General features: G+C 40.7%; 1 protein-coding gene across 1 annotated transcript in view; it reads left to right on the top strand.

Moving 5' to 3' along the window:
• Positions 1-20,704, top strand: part of PRSS23 (serine protease 23) — a 30,453-nt gene extending 9,749 nt beyond the window's left edge. Inside the window, exon 2 of the mRNA XM_089512874.1 lies at positions 14,562-20,704. Coding sequence (XP_089369000.1) covers positions 14,562-15,693 — 1,132 coding nt within the window. The 3' untranslated portion in view covers positions 15,694-20,704. The remainder of the gene's footprint in view (positions 1-14,561) is intronic.
• The last annotated feature ends 1,186 nt before the right edge of the window (positions 20,705-21,890 follow it).

Raw genomic sequence — 21,890 nt, 5'->3', positions numbered from 1 at the left:
GCACTAGGAGTTTATCAACTTGCACAACCATGTAGGTTTGAGCTTACTTGAATGATCTTGACCTAGGGTAGAAAATAATATTTAAAAATATTCAATAAATGTTTTTTTAAAAAGCTCTCTTTTTCAAGCGATGAGAAGCCCTGGTGAGAGAAGAATCCTGGATTGATGAGAATCTTCATGGTTCAGGACTTACTCCTCACCACATCTGCATGGGGTTGTTTTGCACAGAAAACTCTGTTTCCTTTGCAGAAAATGCTGGGATTTGGAAATAATTCTGTGCCAAATTCACGTGCTTGATTTGCACAGAAAATAGCATTTCTTGCCCGGCAAATTGCATTTTCTGAAATTGCTGTTCTGTGTGCAGAAAATGCTGTGTAAAACAACTACATCTGAATCTGTGCTTTGTGAAGACTTTCTCCCAGCAGGAAGGAAAAAAAATGCTCAAATTACTTGTTGCTTTCTTCAGGAAGAAAATTATAGAATTACATTCCTATCCTGGCCTCATCCTATGGAATTCTAGGACTGATTGATAATTTATTTAGAGTATTTATACTTCAGCCTTGGGTCAAAAGAGTCCCACTGTAGTTTACAAATTATTAGCTTGACAGTTCCTTGCCCTCAGGCTTGCAGTCTAAATAAGAAATGATGCATAAAGGTGATGGGGGAAGGGATTAAGTCCACCAGATCCTGGTCACTCTTCTTTCCCTTAAAGGCCAGACCAATGGCAATAGGAATGGAGGGAAGGCCATGGGTTTGTAGCTTGGTGAGGCTTTTAGAATACTCTGCTAGAAAATATCTACTCCACTAATCTGAGTTATACCAATAGAGCCCCCAGCAAAGTCTTCTAAGGCCAGTACTAAACATAAATCACAGGATTCATAGGATGAAGACATGATAGTTGTCATAGCATGATAGGAACCAGTATGGTGTAGTGGTTTGAACATTGAACTATGACTCTGGAGAGCAGGGTTCCATTCCCAGCGGAGCCATGAAACCTACTGGGTGACTCTGGGCAAGTCACACTCTATCAACCTCAACAGATGGCAATGGCAAACCTCCTCAATAAATATTGCCAAGAAAACCACCTGATAAGATTGCCTTAGGGTCGCCATGAGTTGGAAACAACTTGAACAACAACAACTGATAGTTAAAATGCTATCAGACTGTTATAACTGTGTAGTGCAGATACAGTGGGCCCTTGGTATCCACTGGGGTGTAGTTCTTGGACACCCCCCCATAGATATCAAAATCCATAGACACTCAAGTCCTATTATAGACAACGAGGTAGTAAATTGGTGTCCCTTGCTGTTTGGAATTTACAGTCAGCTCTCCTTATTCACTGATTTTTTTATCCATAGATTCAAGCATCCATGGCTTGAAAACATTGCAAAAAGATACAAATTCCAGATAGCAAACCTTGATTTTTATATAATGAGTGCCATCTTACTATGTTATTGTATTTAATAGGACTTCAGCATCCATGGATTTTGGTATCCACGGGAAGACCAGGAACCAAACTCCAGCAGATGCCAAGGGCCCACTGTATATATTATAAAGATATTTTCAATCTATGGATAGTTGAACCCATGGATAAAGAATCCATGGGTATGGAGGACCGACTATATATTCTTAGAAGAAAACAACTTTGTGGATTCCAGAACAAGTTTCTTTCTAGTAAAAAAAAACCCAGTATACTTTTTTTTAAAAAATAGGAGGGACCAGGGAGAGAGGATGAAGACAAAAAAGAATAAGTAATTCTTACAGTGACTTTGCCAGCTGGGAATGAAGTAACACAATGATCCTATTGCTTTTTGTATGTGGGTGCCCCGGAGCAGATGTGCCAAAATACCTGCTGCGTCTGCAGTATGTGTTGGCAGATACCCTGGGCTGGACACTTCCAATCTGCTTCAGTTTTTCCAGCACGTCTCCCCTTGTAACCTTCAAATTAGCAGGGATTTGGGAAAATTCAGACTGGAGAGTGGCTGTTTCTTCTGAGCTGTGATGTTCCCAACAGGCTGTGTCTTAACGTGCACAACTTGTTTAAAAGAATCGTGTGCCGAAGGCTCCTGTAATCCTTAAAGTGCTCTTCAACTCCCTCGATTGCGCTCTTAATGAATCTTACAGCCAAAGAAAGCTGTTTGGCAATTTTGGCAAGCCTAGAGACTTTAGCTGGAGTCTCATTCTGTAATGTGTTTTAAGAAAATTTCCTTCTGTGTCCTGTCCCACTTCCCCCCCCCCCTCCTCCACTTCTTAATAATTTCTGGCTTCTTGCCCCATGGAAAAATGGTCTGCATTGCAAAATGTAATGAAGAGTATTCTTCTCATCAAGGTATTTATTTATATATAGAGAGAGATTGTTTCCACTGCTTATTGCAGGAATGGTTTCTAATTAGCAGGGCTCAAGAAACACCAACTAAAGACAGTCCTTTTTTAAAAAAATAAAAAGTAATCACAGAAGTATCAAATGGATATTCTTTTTTGAAAGGTGGTTTGTGGACTTTCGTTCACAAAATGCCTGGAAAAAAAAAAAGAAAAGAAAGACTTCTCTCATTCCCATATTCCTAAAATCTGACAAGGGCTGTTTGTATTTCATTCTGACGCAAATACAGTGTGGAATGATGAAGTCACCGGTCAACTGACCGCTTAATATTTTACTGCACTCAAAGCTTGTCAAATATTCCATGGGGGTCAAAAACACCCTTGTACAGTAATACCTAACTTGAATGCTCCAGAAATTAATTCTCACTGTGGGATCTGCAACAATGGGTTCATTCAGACCCTTAGCCCACTGATGCATTCCAGGTTTGTTATTCACACTATGGAACTGCATCAATGTGCATCCCTGCCAGTTCAGTTGTCACATGTGCAAGCATTCGAATAAAGATGGAGTCAACAATGCAAATGCATTCGGAATCCCCTTTTGGGTTTGCAGCATTTTATCCTGGGTCTATTCCCATTGGTTATTCACACTACTGAAGTTGCAGATCATTTAAAACGAAAAACTTGAAGGAAAACCCTGATATAGATCATCCTGGATTAAGTGGGCTATTTGGCACACCCCCCCCCCCCTTAATCAGGTGCATTTGGAATGCATGTTAACAATGGAGATTCAATCTGGATTCACCCTGGATTATTTTCACAGTCTGAATAAACCCCAAGTGTTACAGTCTGGAGTTTCCCTGTTCACTTTGTCATAATCCCTTCCATGGTACCCCGTTCTGTCATATCCTCTTTCTATATTTTCCATTCTCTTTAGCCCAGCAGTCAGCACACTATGCTCTTTGAACACACTCCCTCCTATCTCTTCTTCCCAACATTAGAGTCACCCCCCTGAATTGGCACTTTTTAATTAAAAAAATCTAAGTAAAAATGACCATATGTGCCTTGCAATAGCAAATTCCACATACTTGTGTTTTGCAGAAAAGTATCAGATCATAGAGCTATCGTGGTGTAGTGGTTTGAGCATTTGGACTATGACTCTGGAGACCAGAGTTCGAATCCCAGCTTGGCCATGTAAACCCATTGGGTGACCATGGGCAAGTTAAACTCTCTCAGCCTCAGAGGATAGCCATGGCAAACCTCTTTTGAACACATCTTGCCAGGAAAACCTCCATGATAGGTTCACCTTAGGGTCACCATAAGTTGGAAATGACTTGAAGGCACACAACAACAAGTCTGTGTTTAAACTATTTTTAGAAATCATGTAAACCTGTTTCATCTGTTTGTGTTTAATGTTTAAAATGTTTTTATCTGTTGTCCAGTTTCCTCAGGAGCCCAGGAAGTCTAAGGTGATAAATTAATATGTAGAGAGATCTACAAATTCTACAGACTAATACGACTATATCTTTGAATTCTACCATGTGATAAATAAATGTTTAGTTAAAATAAAGAAGTGTATAAAATTTAGAATGGGGCAAAGAGTTTGATTCAAAAATGGGTGGGAGTCATTAGATCAATTAGATTTACCTATGTACCATGAAACCCATTAAGCAAGTCACACACTCTCAGCCTCAAATGATGGCAATGGCAAATCTCCTCTAAGGAAACTGGCCAAAAAAACTAACGGTAGAGCCTTCCCAATAAAAGCGATGGGCTATTGGTTCAGAGCAGAGCAAAAGGTGGACTAGATCACCCTTGTGGTCTCTTCTAATTCTATGATTTGATTTGTTGTTGTGTTGTTGTGTGCTTTCAAGTTGTTTTCAACTTATGGCGACTCTAAGGCGAACCTATCACAAGGTTTCCTTGGCAAGTTTCTTCATTACCATCCTCTGAGAGTGTGACCTGCTGAAAGTCACCCAGTGGGTTTCTATGGTCGAGCTGAGATTCAAACCCTGGTCTCAGGAGACCTAGTCCAACACTCAAACTGCTACACCACTCTGGCTCTCTAAACACATGCATACACACATATTAAATCAATTAGAGCAGATACAATTTTTTTAAGGAGTGGCAGTCATAAAAAATAATACCCACTTGGTTGTCTGCTGGAAGCTCCAAAGGGATGGGTCCAACTTGACCTCCTTTTGTAGGGAAAACTAACTGAAAGAAAGAAGCTGGCAGCATGAGGTTTTGTAGACTTATGTCTACTTCCTTCAAATGCATCTGAAGAAGTAGACTTAAGCCTATGAAAGTTCATGGTGCCAATTTCTTCTTTCTGTTAGTTTCAAAGGTGCTACAAGATCTCTCTACAGACTGATTCTACAGACTTACAGACCTACATCTTTGAAAAATAATAATGTTCATTTATAATGCCCTTTTCACCAAAGGGCAGAACATCAAACATATATAATCAAAAATGGATTATAAAACACAACACTATAAAATGTTAAGATACTAAATTACTAAAATAATATACAGTGGGCCCTGCATATTCACTGGGCGTTGAAGTGCAGGAACACTGTGAAAGTGGAAAAAACACAAATAAAAAACCACTGTGGTTTTTTTTAACCTGAGAGAACACCTCTCTAGGAATCTCTAGGTCTTCTAGCCCAAGTCTGTGGTTAACATCATCCAGAAGCTGACCACAGAATTGCATGGAGTTCTGACAAATGCCTAGAAAAGTGTTCTCTCTAGGCATCTTCACTGCAACGTCTGGTGGACACTGACCATAGAGTTACATTGGAGGACCTGGAGATTCCTAGAGAGAACAAATTAATCAAATCCATGAATAATCAAATCCACAAAAGTCAAAGCCGCAAACGTGGAAGGCTGACTGTACAAATATTCTAAAACCTAAAGCCTAAATCAGACTTTTCTCTTGGTTGCCATCTGCTGGATATAACAGTTTTGAGAGACAATAGGGAAATGTGGGAATGAGCTCCACACCCTTTTCTTCCTACTGATGAAACCAAAAGGCAGCTAAATCCAGAAAGCAAAAAGGAGCTGGCATGGAATATAGTGAGGAGGAAGAAGAAGAAGAAAAGAATAATCATGAAATAGTGAAGCTGAAAGGTCTCACGGCCAGCATCCATAGTTTTTTGTGGGGTTTGGGGGTTATGTGGCTATGTTCTAGAAGAGTTTTTTTCCTGAACTTTCCCCACAAGCTGTGGCTGCCATCTTCTCTGACAAATAAGCTTCTTGAATCATATCATCTGTGTAGAAAGAGAATATGATGTATTATCATTATATCCCACTTTCCCTTAAAAACTGGGACTCATAGTGGCTTACAATTTTAAAGAACAGTCCAATTAAAAACATACAAAAGTGAGCATTAAAATAGAATTAAACTTTTACAATATTAAAAGAGATCACTCTTTAAAAGAATAGAACATATCTTAGAAAAAGGTTAAACCATTTAAAAACAATGCACTTTAAAATACAACACACCTCAGCCTGTTCTTTAAAGCCTGTTCTTTAAATCTAGAATACTGTGTCCAGTTCTGGGCGCCACAATTCAGAAAGGACATTGAGAAACTGGAGCGTGTCCAAAGGAGGGCAACAAAAATGGTGAAGGGTCTGGAAACCATGTCCTATGAGGAATGACTTAGGGAGCTGGGGATGTTTAGCCTGGAGAAAAGAAGGTTAAGAGGTGATATGATAGCCCTGTTTAAATATTTGAATGGATGTCATGTTGAAGAGGGAGCAAGCTTGTTTTCTGCTACTCCAGAGAACAGGACCCGGAACAATGGATGCAAGCTACAGGAAAAGAGATTCCACCTGAACATTAGGAGGAACTTCCTGACAGTAAGGGCTGTTCGACAGTGGAACAAACTCCCTCGGAGGGTGATAGAGTCTCCTTCCTTGGAGGTCTTTAAACAGAGGCTGGATGGCCATCTGTCAGGGATGCTTTGATTTGGATTTCCTACATGGCAGGGGGTTGGACTGGATGGCCCTAGTGGTCTCTTCCAACTCTACGATTCTATGATTCTATGATAGTGGCCAGAGAGAGATTTTCTGTCTCCTATAGCAAGAGCTGGAGAAATGATAGCTCGGCACAATCATCAATATATATATATGATTGTGCCGAATTATATATATATAATTGCAAGCCATAAATGCTTGAATCTGTGGATCAAAAATCCCTGGATATGGAGGGCTGACTGTACTAACAAAACCTAACTTACTTATACTAATAAAGAAAAAGAAGCATACCCTAGTGACTCACCTGCCCCCCAACCGATGAGATTATTAATTCAAAATGAGTGGTTTAATGAAAAGGGACCCCTTCCCTTCACAGAGAAGTGAAGCAGCACAGTTTGGAAATGCAGGCCCGCAGTGGATTACTTTGTGAAAGCCCAGAAGGAGGTTATTGCCTTGCACAGCTGTGGACGGTTTGCATAAGGGTTGGTTGTACCGTGGTCCTTTGAGGCATTTCAAGAATGATGCTAAGCTTCTCCAGCCATTATTGGTTTAACCCGAGCCAGGTTTAAATATGTATAAGCTCATCTAATGATCATGATTTATTTGAATAATTCTGATTGGGAGTAGGCAAACCTATCCCTCCCTTCATCCCTGCAGGGATTATTTTGGCTCCTGCCCTGTTTTTAGCTGCCTGGCTAATTTTAAACTCATGTTCCACATTTCCCCCTCAACATTGCTCCAGTTATTTATGTTTTCTGCTGCTGAAGCTCTCTGTTTCTCTCTCTCTCTCTGTGCCTTGCACTCACCGATGCATTTATATGGTGATTCAACATTTGCTCTATGTCCAGGAACAGAGAAGTGTTTGATCTGAGTTAAAAAGAAGTTTACTTTACTGTTAAGACAGTGTGATGAGTTCAGTTCTTCTGGCTCTATAATAAAGTTCCTTACTCTTCTCTCTCTTTTTGTACACCTCACATTCACAAAAGCATTTTATAATATGCTTTTTGGAATTTTGTGGGGGTGAATATTTTTTGAACTGTGGTTGGTTGACTCCATTGATGCAGAATCTGTGGGTATGGAGACCCGACTGTATCTTATTCTAGTGTTCTAGCTGTTTATCAGCAGAACATGACAAGATGTTTTGGAACATGGCTTAGAGTGTTTGGTACATGTTTAACTTAACTTGAAAGTTAATGAGGAACTTAACATTTGTTGCATCTATGCAATCTGTTTTTTGTAGCATATTGTTCTTTTTTTATTATTATTATTATTCCAGAAAAATTTATTACACATATACCCCATACAGATACCGATATACAGTATTCCAAAACAATAGAAGCACCAAAAGGACAAGTATATATATTAATAATGAAAAGTATAATTACCAAAAAGAGAGAAGTTAATATTATTTTATCCAAATTTCTTACATTGGTTTTCCCATAATACTGAAACCTTATGCCATTTCTCTTCGTGCTGTTGCTGGGTTCTGTTACCTTTAGACATAGAAATCATATCTAAAGTGGCCAACTCATTTAACTTTAGTACCCATTCTCCTACTGTTGGGGTCTTATTGGATTTCCAATACTGAGCCCATTTCAACCGCGCAGAAGTAATCATGTATAATAAAACACTCTGCTCATCTTGTATCATGTTATCCTGAATACCATCTGTTATATTTAACAAAAATAATTCTGGGCTCAAAGGTATGTTCTTCTTTAAAGTACCAATTATTTGTCTATGGATCTGCTTCCAGAATTTTTGGGCATCCTTACATGTCCACCATAAGTGGTAAAAGGAGCCTCCTTTTTCGCCGCATTTCCAACAACTGGAGTTTCTGTGTTTAGCAATTCTAGCAAGTCTAGTTGGGGACAAATACCACCTATAAAATAGCTTGTAGTAGTTTTCTTTCAAGTTATTACAAGAAGTGAAACGTAAATTTCTTTTCCATACGTTTTCCCAACTGGTCATAGGTATGTCCCTTTGAATATTCTGTGCCCATCTTACCATGTTGGTTTTTACTGTTTCATCCCACATTTCGATACTTAAAAGAAATATATAAACTTTTTTAATTAATTTAATTCTAGAACCTCTAATAATCTTATCAAATTCAGGCTGTGTATCTTGTTTATCTAATGCCTCTTTATCTCTCTTCCATTCTTCTCTAATTTGCAAGTATTTTAACCACGTAAGGTGGGGGTCTAGTTTAAATATATCCTCTTCAGATTTCAAAACCTCTAAACTTCCCGTTCTCGTTAGTAGATTCTCATATCTCAACCAATTAGTTGTTACATTATTTTCTTTCTTGTGGTATGCTTCCTGTGGGGAGGTCCATTTTGGTAATCCTCTATAAAATAATTTTTTATACTTATTCCAAATAACTAGCAGGGAGTTCCTGATATAATGTTGTTTAAATTGCATTTTATCCTTATTTGTTTCATAATCAATATATGCATGCCAGCCTAACTTTAAACCATAACCTTCTATAAAATCCATCTTGCCGTCCTCCAACGAAATCCAATTTCTAATCCAGTTTAGGGCGCATGCATTATGGTACAGTTCCAAATTGGGTAATCCCAATCCTCCTCTGCTCTTAGTGTCCTGCAGTACCTTAAGTTTAACCCTAGGTTTCTTTTCCTGCCACAGAAATCGCACAATATCCTTTTCCCAGATCTTGAAAGGTAACTTGTTTGTTATAAATGGCAATGTTTGAAAAAGAAAAAGCATTTTGGGGAGAACCTTCATTTGAATTGTTGCGATCTTCCCTAACAAAGATAATCTTTGTTTTCCCCATCTTTTTAGATCTAACCTTATATTCTCCCAAACCGGAACATAATTATTTTTATACAAGTCTTGATTGTTCTCAGTCAAATTTATACCTAGGTATTTCGCTTTATCAATCAACTGCCACTGTGTGCAGGATCCAAATTCCTCTTTTTCTCTTTTAGACAAATTTTTGGTTAGGATCCCAGTTTTCTTTTTATTCACCTTAAGACCTGATAAATTACTAAATTCCTCTAAAACTTCTTCTAGTATTCGAATTGATTTTTTTGGGTTCTCCAAAATAATCACCACATCATCCGCAAAGGCACAAAGTTTGAATTTATATTTTGGGAATTCCAACCCTTGTATTCTGACATCTTTCCTTATTTTATTATTGAGAATTTCAATTACTAGTAAAAAAAGCAAGGGTGACAATGGACAACCTTGGCGGGTCCCTTTCTCAATATTAATTAAGTCCGTCTTCTCCCCATTTACTATAACCCTTGTACTCTGTTTACTATATATGTTCATTATCCAATTCTTATATCTACCCTTTATACCCCATTCATCCAATGCAATCTCTAAAAAATCCCAATTCACGCTATTGAAAGCTTTTTCAATGTCCAAAAATACTAACCCCAATTTTCTACTTCTATGCATCTGAAAGAACTCTATCATGTTAACAATTAATCTAATATTATCTTTCAAATGCCTTTTTGGTAAAAAACCTGCTTGTTCTAAGTTAATTATAGATGTTAGTATCTTTTTCAATCTCTCTGAAAGGATAGTAGTAAAGATCTTATAATCACTATTCAAAAGCGAAATAGGACAGTAATTCTCTATTAACTCAGGGTCTTTACCTTCTTTTTGAATTAACGTTGTTACAGATTGACGCCAAGATTCCGGGTAAGATCCCCGATCTATACCATTTATAGTCTTAAGTAGGGGGGGTATTAGTTCTTCTTTAAAGGTCTTATAAAATTTTCCTGACAGCCCATCAGGGCCGGGAGCTTTTTCCTCATTGAGCTTTTTGATTGCATTTTCAAGTTCTTCTACAGAGACTGGTTCATTTAAGTTGTTAACTTGAGATTCAGATAAACCAAGACCAGTTTTATCTTTTATGTACTCTCTTATATTAACCCTCGATTCTTGAGATGGTTCCTTTTCCCTATAAAGAATCTCATAATAATTCCTAATCACTTCCTTTAAATTATCCTGGTGAGTAATCAGAACTTCTCCTTGTCTCAGTTTCGATATTAATCTCTTCTCTTTTCTCTTTTTCAATTTAAAGGCAAGCCATCTTCCAACTTTATTAGCATTTTCAAATTCGTTATATTTACTAAATTTAATTTTATCTATAATTTCCTGAATTATATTTTCATTAATCTTATTTTGAATCAACTGCAATTCATTAATCACTTCCTCATCTCCTGGTTTGCTTTTAGCCTCTTGCTCCTTAATTTTCAACCTTTCAAACAGGTCTTTGTCTTTTTCCCGCTTTTCTCTCTTCTTCCTTTTTTCCTGTTGTATTAACAGTCCCCTAAAAACCGCTTTGCCCGCGTCCCAGACAACTTGCATAGGCGTTCCTTTTTCCATATTCTCATGAAAATATAATTTAATTTCTTGTCTTATTTTATTTACTATTTTTTCATCGGATAATAGGAAATTGCTCATCTTCCAAAATAATTCCTTCACTCTTTGTTTTAACAGAAGTCTTACCGGGCAGTGATCTGACATTACCATTGGGAGGATTTCTATATTAGATATATCTGTATTAATTAGTTTAGATGTTAATATTAAATCTATCCTAGACCAAGTTTTGTATCTATTAGAGTACAATGTGAAATCTTTCTTGTTTCCATATAAGATTCTCCACATGTCTTCCAATTCTAAGTCTTCTATCATTTCAAAGGCCGTAAGTGGTAATTTACCCTGGCCTTCCTTGTGGTTTTGTCTTGCTCTATCCTTTCTAACGTCCAATACTCCATTCCAGTCCCCAGCTATTATAATTTTCTCATAAACCAATTCTTTAAGTTTCGCATGCAATTCTCTGTAAAAATTTGTTTTATTCTCCTGCGGGGCATATAAATTAATCAACAAAATCTTTTCCCTTTGAAATAAAATTTCTACAGCTATATACTGGCCTTCTCTATCTTTAAACACTTCTTTTGCCTCTACATTATTGCTTACGTACGTCACTACTCCTCTTTTTTTCTCTGTTTCACTTGATGCTACAAACAATCTACCTAAGATTGGGTTTTCCAATAATTTAACATCCTCCAGTTTTATATGTGTTTCTTGTAAACAATAAATTTGCGCTTTATGTTTGATTAAATAATGAAAAATTTTATTACGTTTATTCTTCAAATTTAGACCATTAACATTCCAGGAGAAAATTGACTGCATCGTCATCCTAATATCGCCTCTTTTTTTTTTTTATCTCTTCTTTATCGATTGTTTCCTGCCTTTCCTCCTCTTGGTGTTTATACCTTGTTTATTACCTGTATATTTTTCCCTGATTTCTCTACTTAATTCTAATTGTTTTTTACTCTCTGACAATAGCTGATCTAAATTTTCATCTGATTCTTCTCCCGATTTTATATCTCTTTCGTCCTCGGATTCTATCGAGTCTTCCGAACCCATTTCTTTGTCCTCTTTGTGTTTAGCCAAATCTTTTTTCCTCTTCCTAAGTTCCCTTCCATTTGGGTTTCCCTGCTCGGGTTTCCCCTCACATCTTGTTTGTATTCCAATTTCCTCATCTCTTACTTGTTGTTTAGAAGATTCCGTTCCTCTTTCTGAGGGTCGTTCTTCTTCCTTTTTCTTTAAATCTGCTAAGAATGCTTGAATTTTCTCCTGTGAGTCTATTACATATTTTTTTGCATTCAAATAAAAAATAATCCCTTCTAATTTCCCCCATTTATACTTTATTCCCTCTTTTCTAAGATACTGAGTTACTAAATCGTAATCTTTTCTTCTCTGCAAAATTATGTGAGGAATTTCCTTAAAAATCCTTATCTCTTGTCCATCAATGTATAGTTTTTTTTTATAACTAGTTTCCAAAATCAATTTTTTAACTCTTTCTCTTACAAAAAATATTGTTATGTCTCTGGGAAGTCTCTTGTTTGTCGCTACCTTTGAATTAACCCTATACACTTTATCCACTTCAAGATCCAACAACTCGTGTGACCATTTGATAAAGTCAGCTAGAGCTGGTATTAGACGTTCATTCAAATCCTCATTGTATCTTTCTTGCAATCCTCGAATTCGTAAAGCTCTTTCTTTCAGTCTTAATTCTACCAGTGCACTATTGTTTTTTCCCTTTCCCAATCCTTTTCCAATAATACTATCCTATTTCCACAAATTTCCGAATCTTTTTCGAATTTAGAAATTTTTTTGCTCAATTCATCCAATTCTCTAGAAAATTGTTTAACACTTTCCTTGACCTCGGTTTTTAACTCCTGTAACTCCTTTTGTATGTCTACTTTTATTTCCTCCCTTACCCCCTTAAATTCTAATCTTAATTCTTCTCTTATCTCCACTCTAATTTCTTCTCTTATTTCCTGTCTCAGTTTTAGCATCTCCTCCTTCAGTATCCTAGTAAAATCAGTGAGACCCAAAGAACATGGGGTCTCCTGAACCCTGCCTTCAATAGGACCGGGACTTACATTAGTTTTTCCCTCCTCCATAATCCTTAATCAAAGGGTCTTCTCTCCCAAAAAAAAAAAAAAAAAAAAAAAAAAGAAAGAAAGAAAGAAAAACTTAATTCACATACAGTATTTTAGTTGCCAAGCTCACAAAATAAGCTTTCCAATATAGCCTGTCCCTCTTCAGTATTCTAGCTGTACCTGTATCTTTAAACTGACCTACAAGCTAAAAAGGGATGGGCGTCACTCCTGCCTTAAGGCTCAAAGTAGCGGGAACGGAAGCCTAACTGCAAAAATACAATTACAAACATAAGCTCACTTTGGGCTATCTCCGACTCTTCCCTCCCATCGGGGATTCTACTTCAAGAACAACCGGGTGGAAGATCCAACATACAGTTGAAGAACCCGCTACTGAATGAAGAGCTGGGGATTAGTAACCCTACCCTTCGTTTGTTTCGCCATACATCCCCAGGAGGCGGCGTGGTTTCAGAAAAATAATAATAATAATAAGTGAAGTCCAGTAGCGGTGTTCCTGGGCCTTTTATGGGCCCTGGGCGGGGCCCTTGCTCCTGGCTTGGCTGCTGCTGCGCTGCTTGGGAGAGGGGGATGTTCCTGGGGCCGAAGACGCCCTGCCGCTTGCCCTTTCCCTCCGCCGCCGCCGCCGCCGCGAGTCCAGGGGCGATGTTCCTGGGCCTTTTATGGGCCCTGGGCGGGGCCCTTGCTCCTGGCTTGGCTGCTGCTGCGCTGCTTGGGAGAGGGGGATGTTCCTGGGGCCGAAGACGCCCTGCCGCTTGCCCTTTCCCTCCGCCGCCGCCGCCGCCGCGAGTCCAGGGGCGATGTTCCTGGGCCTTTTATGGGCCCTGGGCGGGGCCCTTGCTCCTGGCTTGGCTGCTGCTGCGCTGCTTGGGAGAGGGGGATGTTCCTGGGGCCGAAGACGCCCTGCTGCTTGCCCTTTCCCTCCGCCGCCGCCGCCGCCGCCGCGAGTCCAGGGGCGATGTTCCTGGGCCTTTTATGGGCCCTGGGCGGGGCCCTTGATCCTGGCTTGGCTGCTGCTGCGCTGCTTGGGAGAGGGGGATGTTCCTGGGGCCGAAGACGCCCTGCCGCTTGCCCTTTCCCTCCGCCGCCGCCGCCGCCGCGAGTCCAGGGGCGATGTTCCTGGGCCTTTTATGGGCCCTGGGCAGGGCCCTTGCTCCTGGTTTGGCTGCTGCTGCGCTGCTTGGGAGAGGGGGATGTTCCTGGGGCCGAAGACGCCCTGCCGCCTGCCCTTTCCCTCCGCCGCCGCGAGTCCAGGGGCGATGTTCCTGGGCCTTTTATGGGCCCTGGGCGGGGCCCTTGCTCCTGGCTTGGCTGCTGCTGCGCTGCTTGGGAGAGGGGGATGTTCCTGGGGCCGAAGACGCCCTGCCGCTTGCCCTTTCACTCCGCCGCCGCCGCCGCGAGAGCATATTGTTCTTGTTGTTCTATGCCTTCAGATCATTTTGGACTCATGACAACCCTAAGGTGAACTATCACACAGTTTTCTTGTCAAGTTTCTTCAGAGGGGGTTTGCCTTTGCCATCTTCTAAGGCCGACAAAGCGTGACATGTCCAAAGTCACCCAGTGTATTCTTATCGCAGAGTCAGGATTCAAATTCTATTCTCCACAGAGTCATAATCCAATGATCAAACCACTACAATACACTGGGTTCTCCCTCTATTAAGCCTTACAGTCACTTTTTGACTTCCTTCTCTCTAGACATCAATATAAATGTATTGTTTAGCAATGCTCAACAGACTTTTGCATCTTTAGCAAGGTGCCATTTGAACTGTGTTGATTGTTTTCCTGCTAGTAATAAGAATATTTATTTTCTCTTCCTTTTTACAGATCAGGGATTGCTATGGTGGGGCTACCTGTTTTTCTCTTATTTCTGTCCACCGTAAAAGGTGTCTTACCTTCCCAGTCTCTCTGGAAGCCAACCTGGCCATCCTACAAGGTCCCAGTTGTTTTGCCACAGTTGACTGTTAATTTGGACAAACCCCAGTTTGATGCAGAAGCCAAACTGGAAGTGATGTCCCCTTGTGGTCCCTCCTGCCACAAACGTTCTCCACTTCCAACTTACGAAGAGGTGAAGGAATATTTGTCCTACGAGACTTTGTACTCCAATGGTTCCCGCACTGAGACAGAAGTCGGCATCTATGTTGTTACTGGTGGCAGCACAGGGGGACAAAGCAGATCTCGGACCAAAAGACAAATCTACGGATATGACACGAGGTTTAGCATTTTTGGCAAAGACTTCTTGTTAAACTATCCCTTTTCCACTTCTGTGAAGTTGTCTACAGGCTGCACGGGAACACTGGTGGCTGAGAAACATGTCTTGACAGCTGCTCATTGCATTCACGATGGCAAAAGTTATGTCAAGGGAGTCAAGAAACTGCGAGTAGGGTTTCTGAGGCCCAGACCAAAAGATGGTAGCAAAGGGGCAAATGTCAGTAGTTCTCTAGAGCCAGAGAAATTGAAATTCCAGTGGATCCGAGTGAAACGGACCCATGTCCCCAAAGGGTGGATAAAAGGGAACGCCAATGACATTGGCATGGACTATGACTATGCCCTATTGGAACTCAAGAAACCTCACAAGCGGAAGTTCATGAAAATAGGGGTGAGCCCAACAGCAAGGCAGTTGCCTGGAGGAAGGATTCATTTCTCAGGCTACGACAATGATCGACCAGGCAACCTGGTCTACCGTTTCTGCGATGTCAAGGATGAAACGTACGATCTCTTGTACCAACAGTGCGATGCCCAGCCAGGGGCCAGTGGCTCTGGGGTTTACGTGCGAATGTGGAAGAGACAAAATCACAAATGGGAACGTAAAATCATTGGGATTTTTTCTGGGCACCAATGGGTGGACACCAATGGCTCGCCCCAGGATTTCAATGTGGCCGTCCGCATTACTCCTCTCAAATATGCACAGATTTGTTATTGGATCACGGGTAACTATCAGCACTGTAGGGAGGGGTAAAGACAATGAACATCCCACAGAGGCCTTGATTGCTTATCAGGGGGTTGGGGAAATCAGACTCCTATATTGGCAATGTGCACCATTCTGTTTTATAAATACCAGGATGCAGGAATTAACAGGGAGGCCCACCTTATTAGCTATGGAGGTCATTTGTATTAAATCTGTGGGCACAATGGATTGGCTGGCCCTCATGACTGTCAAATTTCATCGTGCTGGTAGAAAATCCTCCATGACAAGGTTGGTGTGATGGGTTTCTTCTGTGTTAATGTCACTAGTCTTCATGTACCTTCCATTCCCTTCTGGAATTCTGAAAAGCTCACTTATGGTGAGCATTAAGTATGGTTGTGGAGTTCTTCTCCAGCAGCTATGGCTGCTTTTAGGGGTCAAAAAAGAAATAAGAGATTGCAATGGGAGGCAGTGAATCCACTCCATTCTAATTGTAGAGGAACTATTCAAAGTGCTGAACTCTACCCCCTCCCTAAGTAAATTCAGCACCTTGAATAGCAGCTTTAACATTCAGATTAAAACCTGATGGTTTATAACATTCAGATTAAAACCTGATGCAGAGTCATCAACCCCGCTGATGGGGGAGCTAAGGACTGCCTCTGCAACCAGACAAGAAATGCCCTCAACAGATGATCTGAAGTAGAGGGTAGCAGTAGAATGCCTGCCCTGAAGGTGAATGCAACCTGAAGAAGCCTGAAATCCATTTGGTTTCAGCAGCTTTGGCTGATTTTTCAAGCAGCTGTTATATTCAGAGATGGGCACTTGTCTTGTTTCTGTGGGAATACAGAACAGCTGCAGAATGTTGCATGAGAGGTGGCATCTAATTTCCTAAGAATCTCAGGGAAATCCACTCACTTTACTTTTGTTTGGCAGCAGTGACTTCAATATGAGATTTCTCCAGTTGATTCAGCCCAGGATGAACATTTCCTTCTAGCTAGTGGTCAGTGTTATAGTGGAGCTACAGCTGACAGGGTCAAAGTGTCAGGACCTTATTGATTATTAGAGTCAATGACATGATCTATCACTCCCATCATGATAACCTCTCCTTCTGATCTTAGTTGCAAGCCTAGATGGTCCTAGCAACAATAAATTGGTTGATCTAGCTTTGATGTCATGCAAAGGATTAGGGATGATTTGGTTTTGAAGAGTCAGTTAAAACCCATTTACTTTATAAGACTGATAGAAATTGATAGAACTGATATCAAGTACATAGCATCATAGAATTATAGAGTTGGAAGTGACCACAAGTGCCATCCAGACCAACCTTCTGCCATGCAGGAATACACAATGAAAGTACTCCTGGCAGGTGGTCATCCAGCCTCTATTTTAAAACCTCCAAAGATAAGGGTCCCCTGGGCTTTGAGGCAATGAATCTTTTGGATCTTTGGGTTGATATGGATTAATAGAGCTGCCTGCACATTTAAAGCCTTCTCGCAGACACGAGTCAAGGTGAGTGGACTAACAATAGTTCTCCACATGTGGAGTTACACTTGTTTTGAATGCCAGCCTTGCACAACTGAATTCACAATCCAAATGGGAATGGAGAATTTGTATGCACAATGGCACCACATGTGCAACTCCATTTCTTCAGTCTTGAACAGCATGCAAATAAATGTTCTGCATCAGGCATAAATGTCCAATGTTCCCCATAAGGCAACTTGCACATTCCAACTATAGTCATGATGAGTGCCAGCACTTCAATATTTATCTCTACCCTCCTATAGGCAAAGCAAGTCTGACATGGATATTCTCACAAATGGGTCATTGAACTGTGGCTGAGATTCTAGATCATTTGCTTAGCTACATAACTACCTTGGTTACATAACTAAGTAGCATCTCTAAGCCCAGCCACCCCCCATTTCTGAGTTACTGGGCAAAAGCCACTGTGAGTGACAGGAATCTGTTCTCCTGTTGATCAAGAACAGCAGATTGATGGTTCCACCTTTCTCTCACATTAATCTCCAGTGCAATTGCCAGAAGCAGAATCTCTGTTGCAATTCCTCCTTGCACTGCAGAAGGTTTGTGGGAGAGGAATGGAGACATCAGCCTTTGTCCTAATTGACAGGAGAACAGATCCCCATTGCTAGCAGTGGCTGTTACCTGGTAAGTCAGAATCGGGATATTGTTAGCATTGCCATATATTTTCTATACTATTGAATACATAGAGATCATGAATATGAATAAATTACAAATGCATAATTCTAAGTTACTGATTCATAATTGTGATCGTGAATTCTAGCCTGTATTTGTATGGCTGTCTCACATCTGACAAAAATGTTTGCCCACTTCCATCAGGAGAACTTACAGCTGCATATGTCATGATAGAATGCCAGCCCATATCCCCAAGATGTGTTGCCCATGGCAGCATCTTTGCTTTGAGTGATCTATCCCACCTTCAGTTACATGGAGAGTGGTTGGTTGAGCTTGTCCTCAGGGTTTTGGATTCTTTCCTTGTAACTGGGCATTTTGAAAAAGCCTGGTTCAATGGAGCTTAAATGGATTCATTTTCCATGCTGAAGTGACCTCTGGAATGAAGCTATGGCCATAACAAAGATTTGCAAAAAGAGATGTCATCCCAAACTGTAGTTACTACTAACTGTACTTTACAAATGGATTAATCCACAGATTATGATTATACTTCACCAGCTAATCACAAGCCAGGCTTTGCCAGTTCAGACATTATTCTACTGGCCAAAACTAAGCTTGGAGCCAATATGGCCTTTTCCTTATGGCTAACACATACTGAGGTTACCACAGTAAATTTCAGACGAAGAACAAAATACTCCTGACTATGGACTTTGGCCAATAATTGTTAGGTAAACCTATTCTGATAGCTGGAGCTAGAGAACAAAGGTGCTGTGCAGACTGCCCCTGAAGGGGTGGCCTGCAGCCGCCTCCATTTTTGCCAGATTGGGGCTGTGGCAACCACACACCACAGTCCCGATCTGGCCTTTTCGGGGCATAAAAAGGAGCCGCAAAAAGCACCTCCTTTTGTGCCCTGGAAAGGGCACCGTAATGCTGGCACTACAGCTTTATGGCACTCCTTTGGTGCTGCATCATGTGGATGCAACACCAGAGGAGTGCCATGACACTGCACGCCATGTGGTGCAGTGCATGCCATAGCACTGCCATGGGGACGGAGTTGGGGCATGCTTCATATGGACTCCATGCCCTGACTCTGCACCCAGGCTGGCCTTAATGGCTGGTCTGCACAGCCCCTGTGTTAGAAATAGAGTTCCCTATTGGTAGACCACCTTCTTCCACAGAAACACTTTCCTCAAACCTTTGTCACTTGTTAAAAGGTAAAGGTATTACCTCTTGACAAGGTTGTCAAGTCATGTCTGACCATAGGGAGCAGTGCTCATCTCTGTTACTAAGCCAAAGAGCCAGCATTGTCAGAGATTACTCTATGATCATGTGGCAGCATGATTGCACAGAATGATATCACTTGTTATCCAGTCGCAATTTGAGCTTGTATTTCTTCCATCATAAGGAAAAATATTGAAGGGCTGCTCTGTTTAGCCGATATTTTTGTGCCACTAGAGTTTCTAAGGCCTTAGCACTGAGGCTGCCTCTCAAGCTTCAGCTGCCAGCCAGTGAGAAGCAGAAGAAAACCATCACAAGGGATTTTGGACTTTGCAAAATGTGGACAGACAGCTTCCTCTCCCTCCTCCCTCTGTGTGTGTGTGTATGTGTGTGTGTATGAGAGAGATTAAGAGTGAGAGTGAGAGAAAGCAAAAGAAACACATATTTAGATTCAGTGGAAAATTCAAGCACAGCAACCAATGGCAGACCTTTGTCTTGAACTTTCATTGTCATAGAGTTGCAAAGTAGTTGGTAGGTGTTGAAATCTGCAGGGGAGAAGAGATGGTGATTCCCCTACCATCCCCAGATGAGATTCCCTGAGATTTATTTGTCTCATCAGGATGAAAAGTTCTGGGAATTGCAGGGGAGAAGAGATGTCTGGGGGAAAGCTGAAGATGCATTCACAACATACAACACACAGGTCTGATGCCAATATTCTCCTGGGCCTATAAATGGTGATGATAATTGTCAAGCCCTCTTGTTCTGTACCCAAGTGATGGGCACCCAATTGTGATGTCCCAGAATTTCTGCCATCTTCTACATCATTGTGGATGCAGTCGTAAGAATATAACAGTGCCCATTGATGGCCACCAGGTTTTGGGAGTTGCATCCATTTTAAAAACTGACATTGTTTCAGAATGACAGAACTTTGAGAGCATAGCATTTTGGGAAAACTAAGATGACATCCATCACTGGAACCAAATAGGGCCCATTAGACCTCTTCATTTCTTGAACCAAGTAGCCAGTCCTGCCTCTAGATGGTGCTTTCTCTGTGATACTCCGTGGCTCCTCCACAAAGGCTGGAGTTGGATGTTGTACCATCCCATTTTGTATGGAACAAAGCCAACTGGCCAGTTGTGGATTGTTTTGCAATTACTGTCAAACTGAGCTGTAATTTTTCACCATGTCGGAAAAAAATCCAGGTCACTTACCATTAAAAAACATGGGGCTATTTTTCCTATGATTTATATACATTAAAAAAATCCTATCCTGGTGTTGTTCAGGGTGCTGATATCCCTTCTTCAATGGTGCTTTTAAAAAATAATTGTTTTTTTTCCAGAAGCCAGAAGTGCCTGATGATATGTTCAAATACGAGGTGTAGCTTTCAAACATAAAGGGATCATCACTGGGGCTGTTTTTCCGGTGTGGTTTGGCACACTGAGTCACCCATGCTTTAAAAGGAAATTTAAAAAACACCCCTCTGCCATATTTTAGAGAAACAACATCCACCTCCATTATCTGTAGATTGCTGATTTCTCTGACTGTATGCCATGGCATGCCTATTTTTGAATGTATCACAGCCAATCCAGAGAGTTAATGGAACTTTTGAAGCAACAGATTGTGTACATATTTATGTATGTTTGCCAGAAATTGAACCATTCATTCTACTCATTTTGTAAAGATACTCAAATACAATACAGTTTTGTCACCTGCTGCAGCAATGGCTCTTTGTTCAGTGTTGTTTCTTTTCTCTTTTGTTCTTAGAGAAAGCTAAATATTGTTTTGCACAGTTCCTATTTCTCTCCTCCATTCAAACAGCACCTCCAGGGAGCACAAAAGACAGGAGGTTGAACAATAGGGAAATGAAATGAAATCTGTTGGATATGTCTGTGTCCATTGTGACCCTCCTGAAATCAGCAATGGGACAAAAAGCATCTTGCCTTGGAAAATCATCCGTTTCCAAAGCTTGTGAAATATTTCAGCAAAGAGAAATGTGCACACAACCATACATGCATTTTTAAAAGCTTCAGTCAATAAGGGATAAATATATGAAAATGTATATTGAAAGGAAAGGATATGGTCAGAAATACACATTCGTTTCCATCCAGGAAATAAAGTTAAAAAAAATAAAACGATCTTGAAACTTAGTACTGAAGTGGGATGAAGGCAGGAATTTCTGAGAAATGCAATAAAACATGAAGCAGACAGAATTTCACATCTCTACTGTGTAATAACATTTTCTCCGCAGGAGGAATTGGACAGGGGAGGGTTCTTGCTTCTCCCCCTGCAAAACCCTTCCTAATTTTACATCTTCCCACTTTGCATAGGACATAAGGAAGAATTTGACACCACAGGGCCATTCTGAAGGAGCCAAAGCAGACAGTAGTAGTATAAGGGACATACTTCTAATAAAAAAAGTGACAGTACTTGCTCCACCATAAAAGAAAAGCATCATGGCATCAAGCATCACATGTAATTTGAGTCAGATAAAATGATTAAAAAATTAAATTAGAGAGGAAGCTGGGACCCACTCACACTACAACATTATAATGCTAGTATTCACTTTCACTACCATGGCTCCATCCTATGGAATGTTGGGGTTTGTAGTTTGGAGAAGCACTGGAGTGCCCTGGCAGAGAATCCTCAATGCCCCTAAAGCAGAAGTGGGAATCATGTGGCCTTCCAAGCATTTTCAGAATGCTAGCAGAGCCAAGGCTGAAATATGCTGAAGTCCAGTGATTCCCAAATTTTTGTCCTCTGCGTCTTTTGGACTTCAGCTCCCAGAAGCCCCAGCCAGAGTGGCCAAGAGTCAGGAGTTCTGGGAGCTGAAGTTCAAAACATCTGGAGGACCAAAGATTGAGAACCATTGTAAGTTCAACTACTGG

This window comes from Sceloporus occidentalis, unplaced genomic scaffold (assembly GCF_023333645.1).
Source record: "Sceloporus occidentalis isolate IW3139 unplaced genomic scaffold, rSceOcc1.0.p SCAF_2, whole genome shotgun sequence".
Taxonomy (NCBI): Eukaryota; Metazoa; Chordata; class Lepidosauria; order Squamata; family Phrynosomatidae; genus Sceloporus; species Sceloporus occidentalis.
The sequence above is the reverse complement of the archived record's forward strand: the minus strand, read 5'-3'. Positions and strand labels throughout refer to the sequence as shown.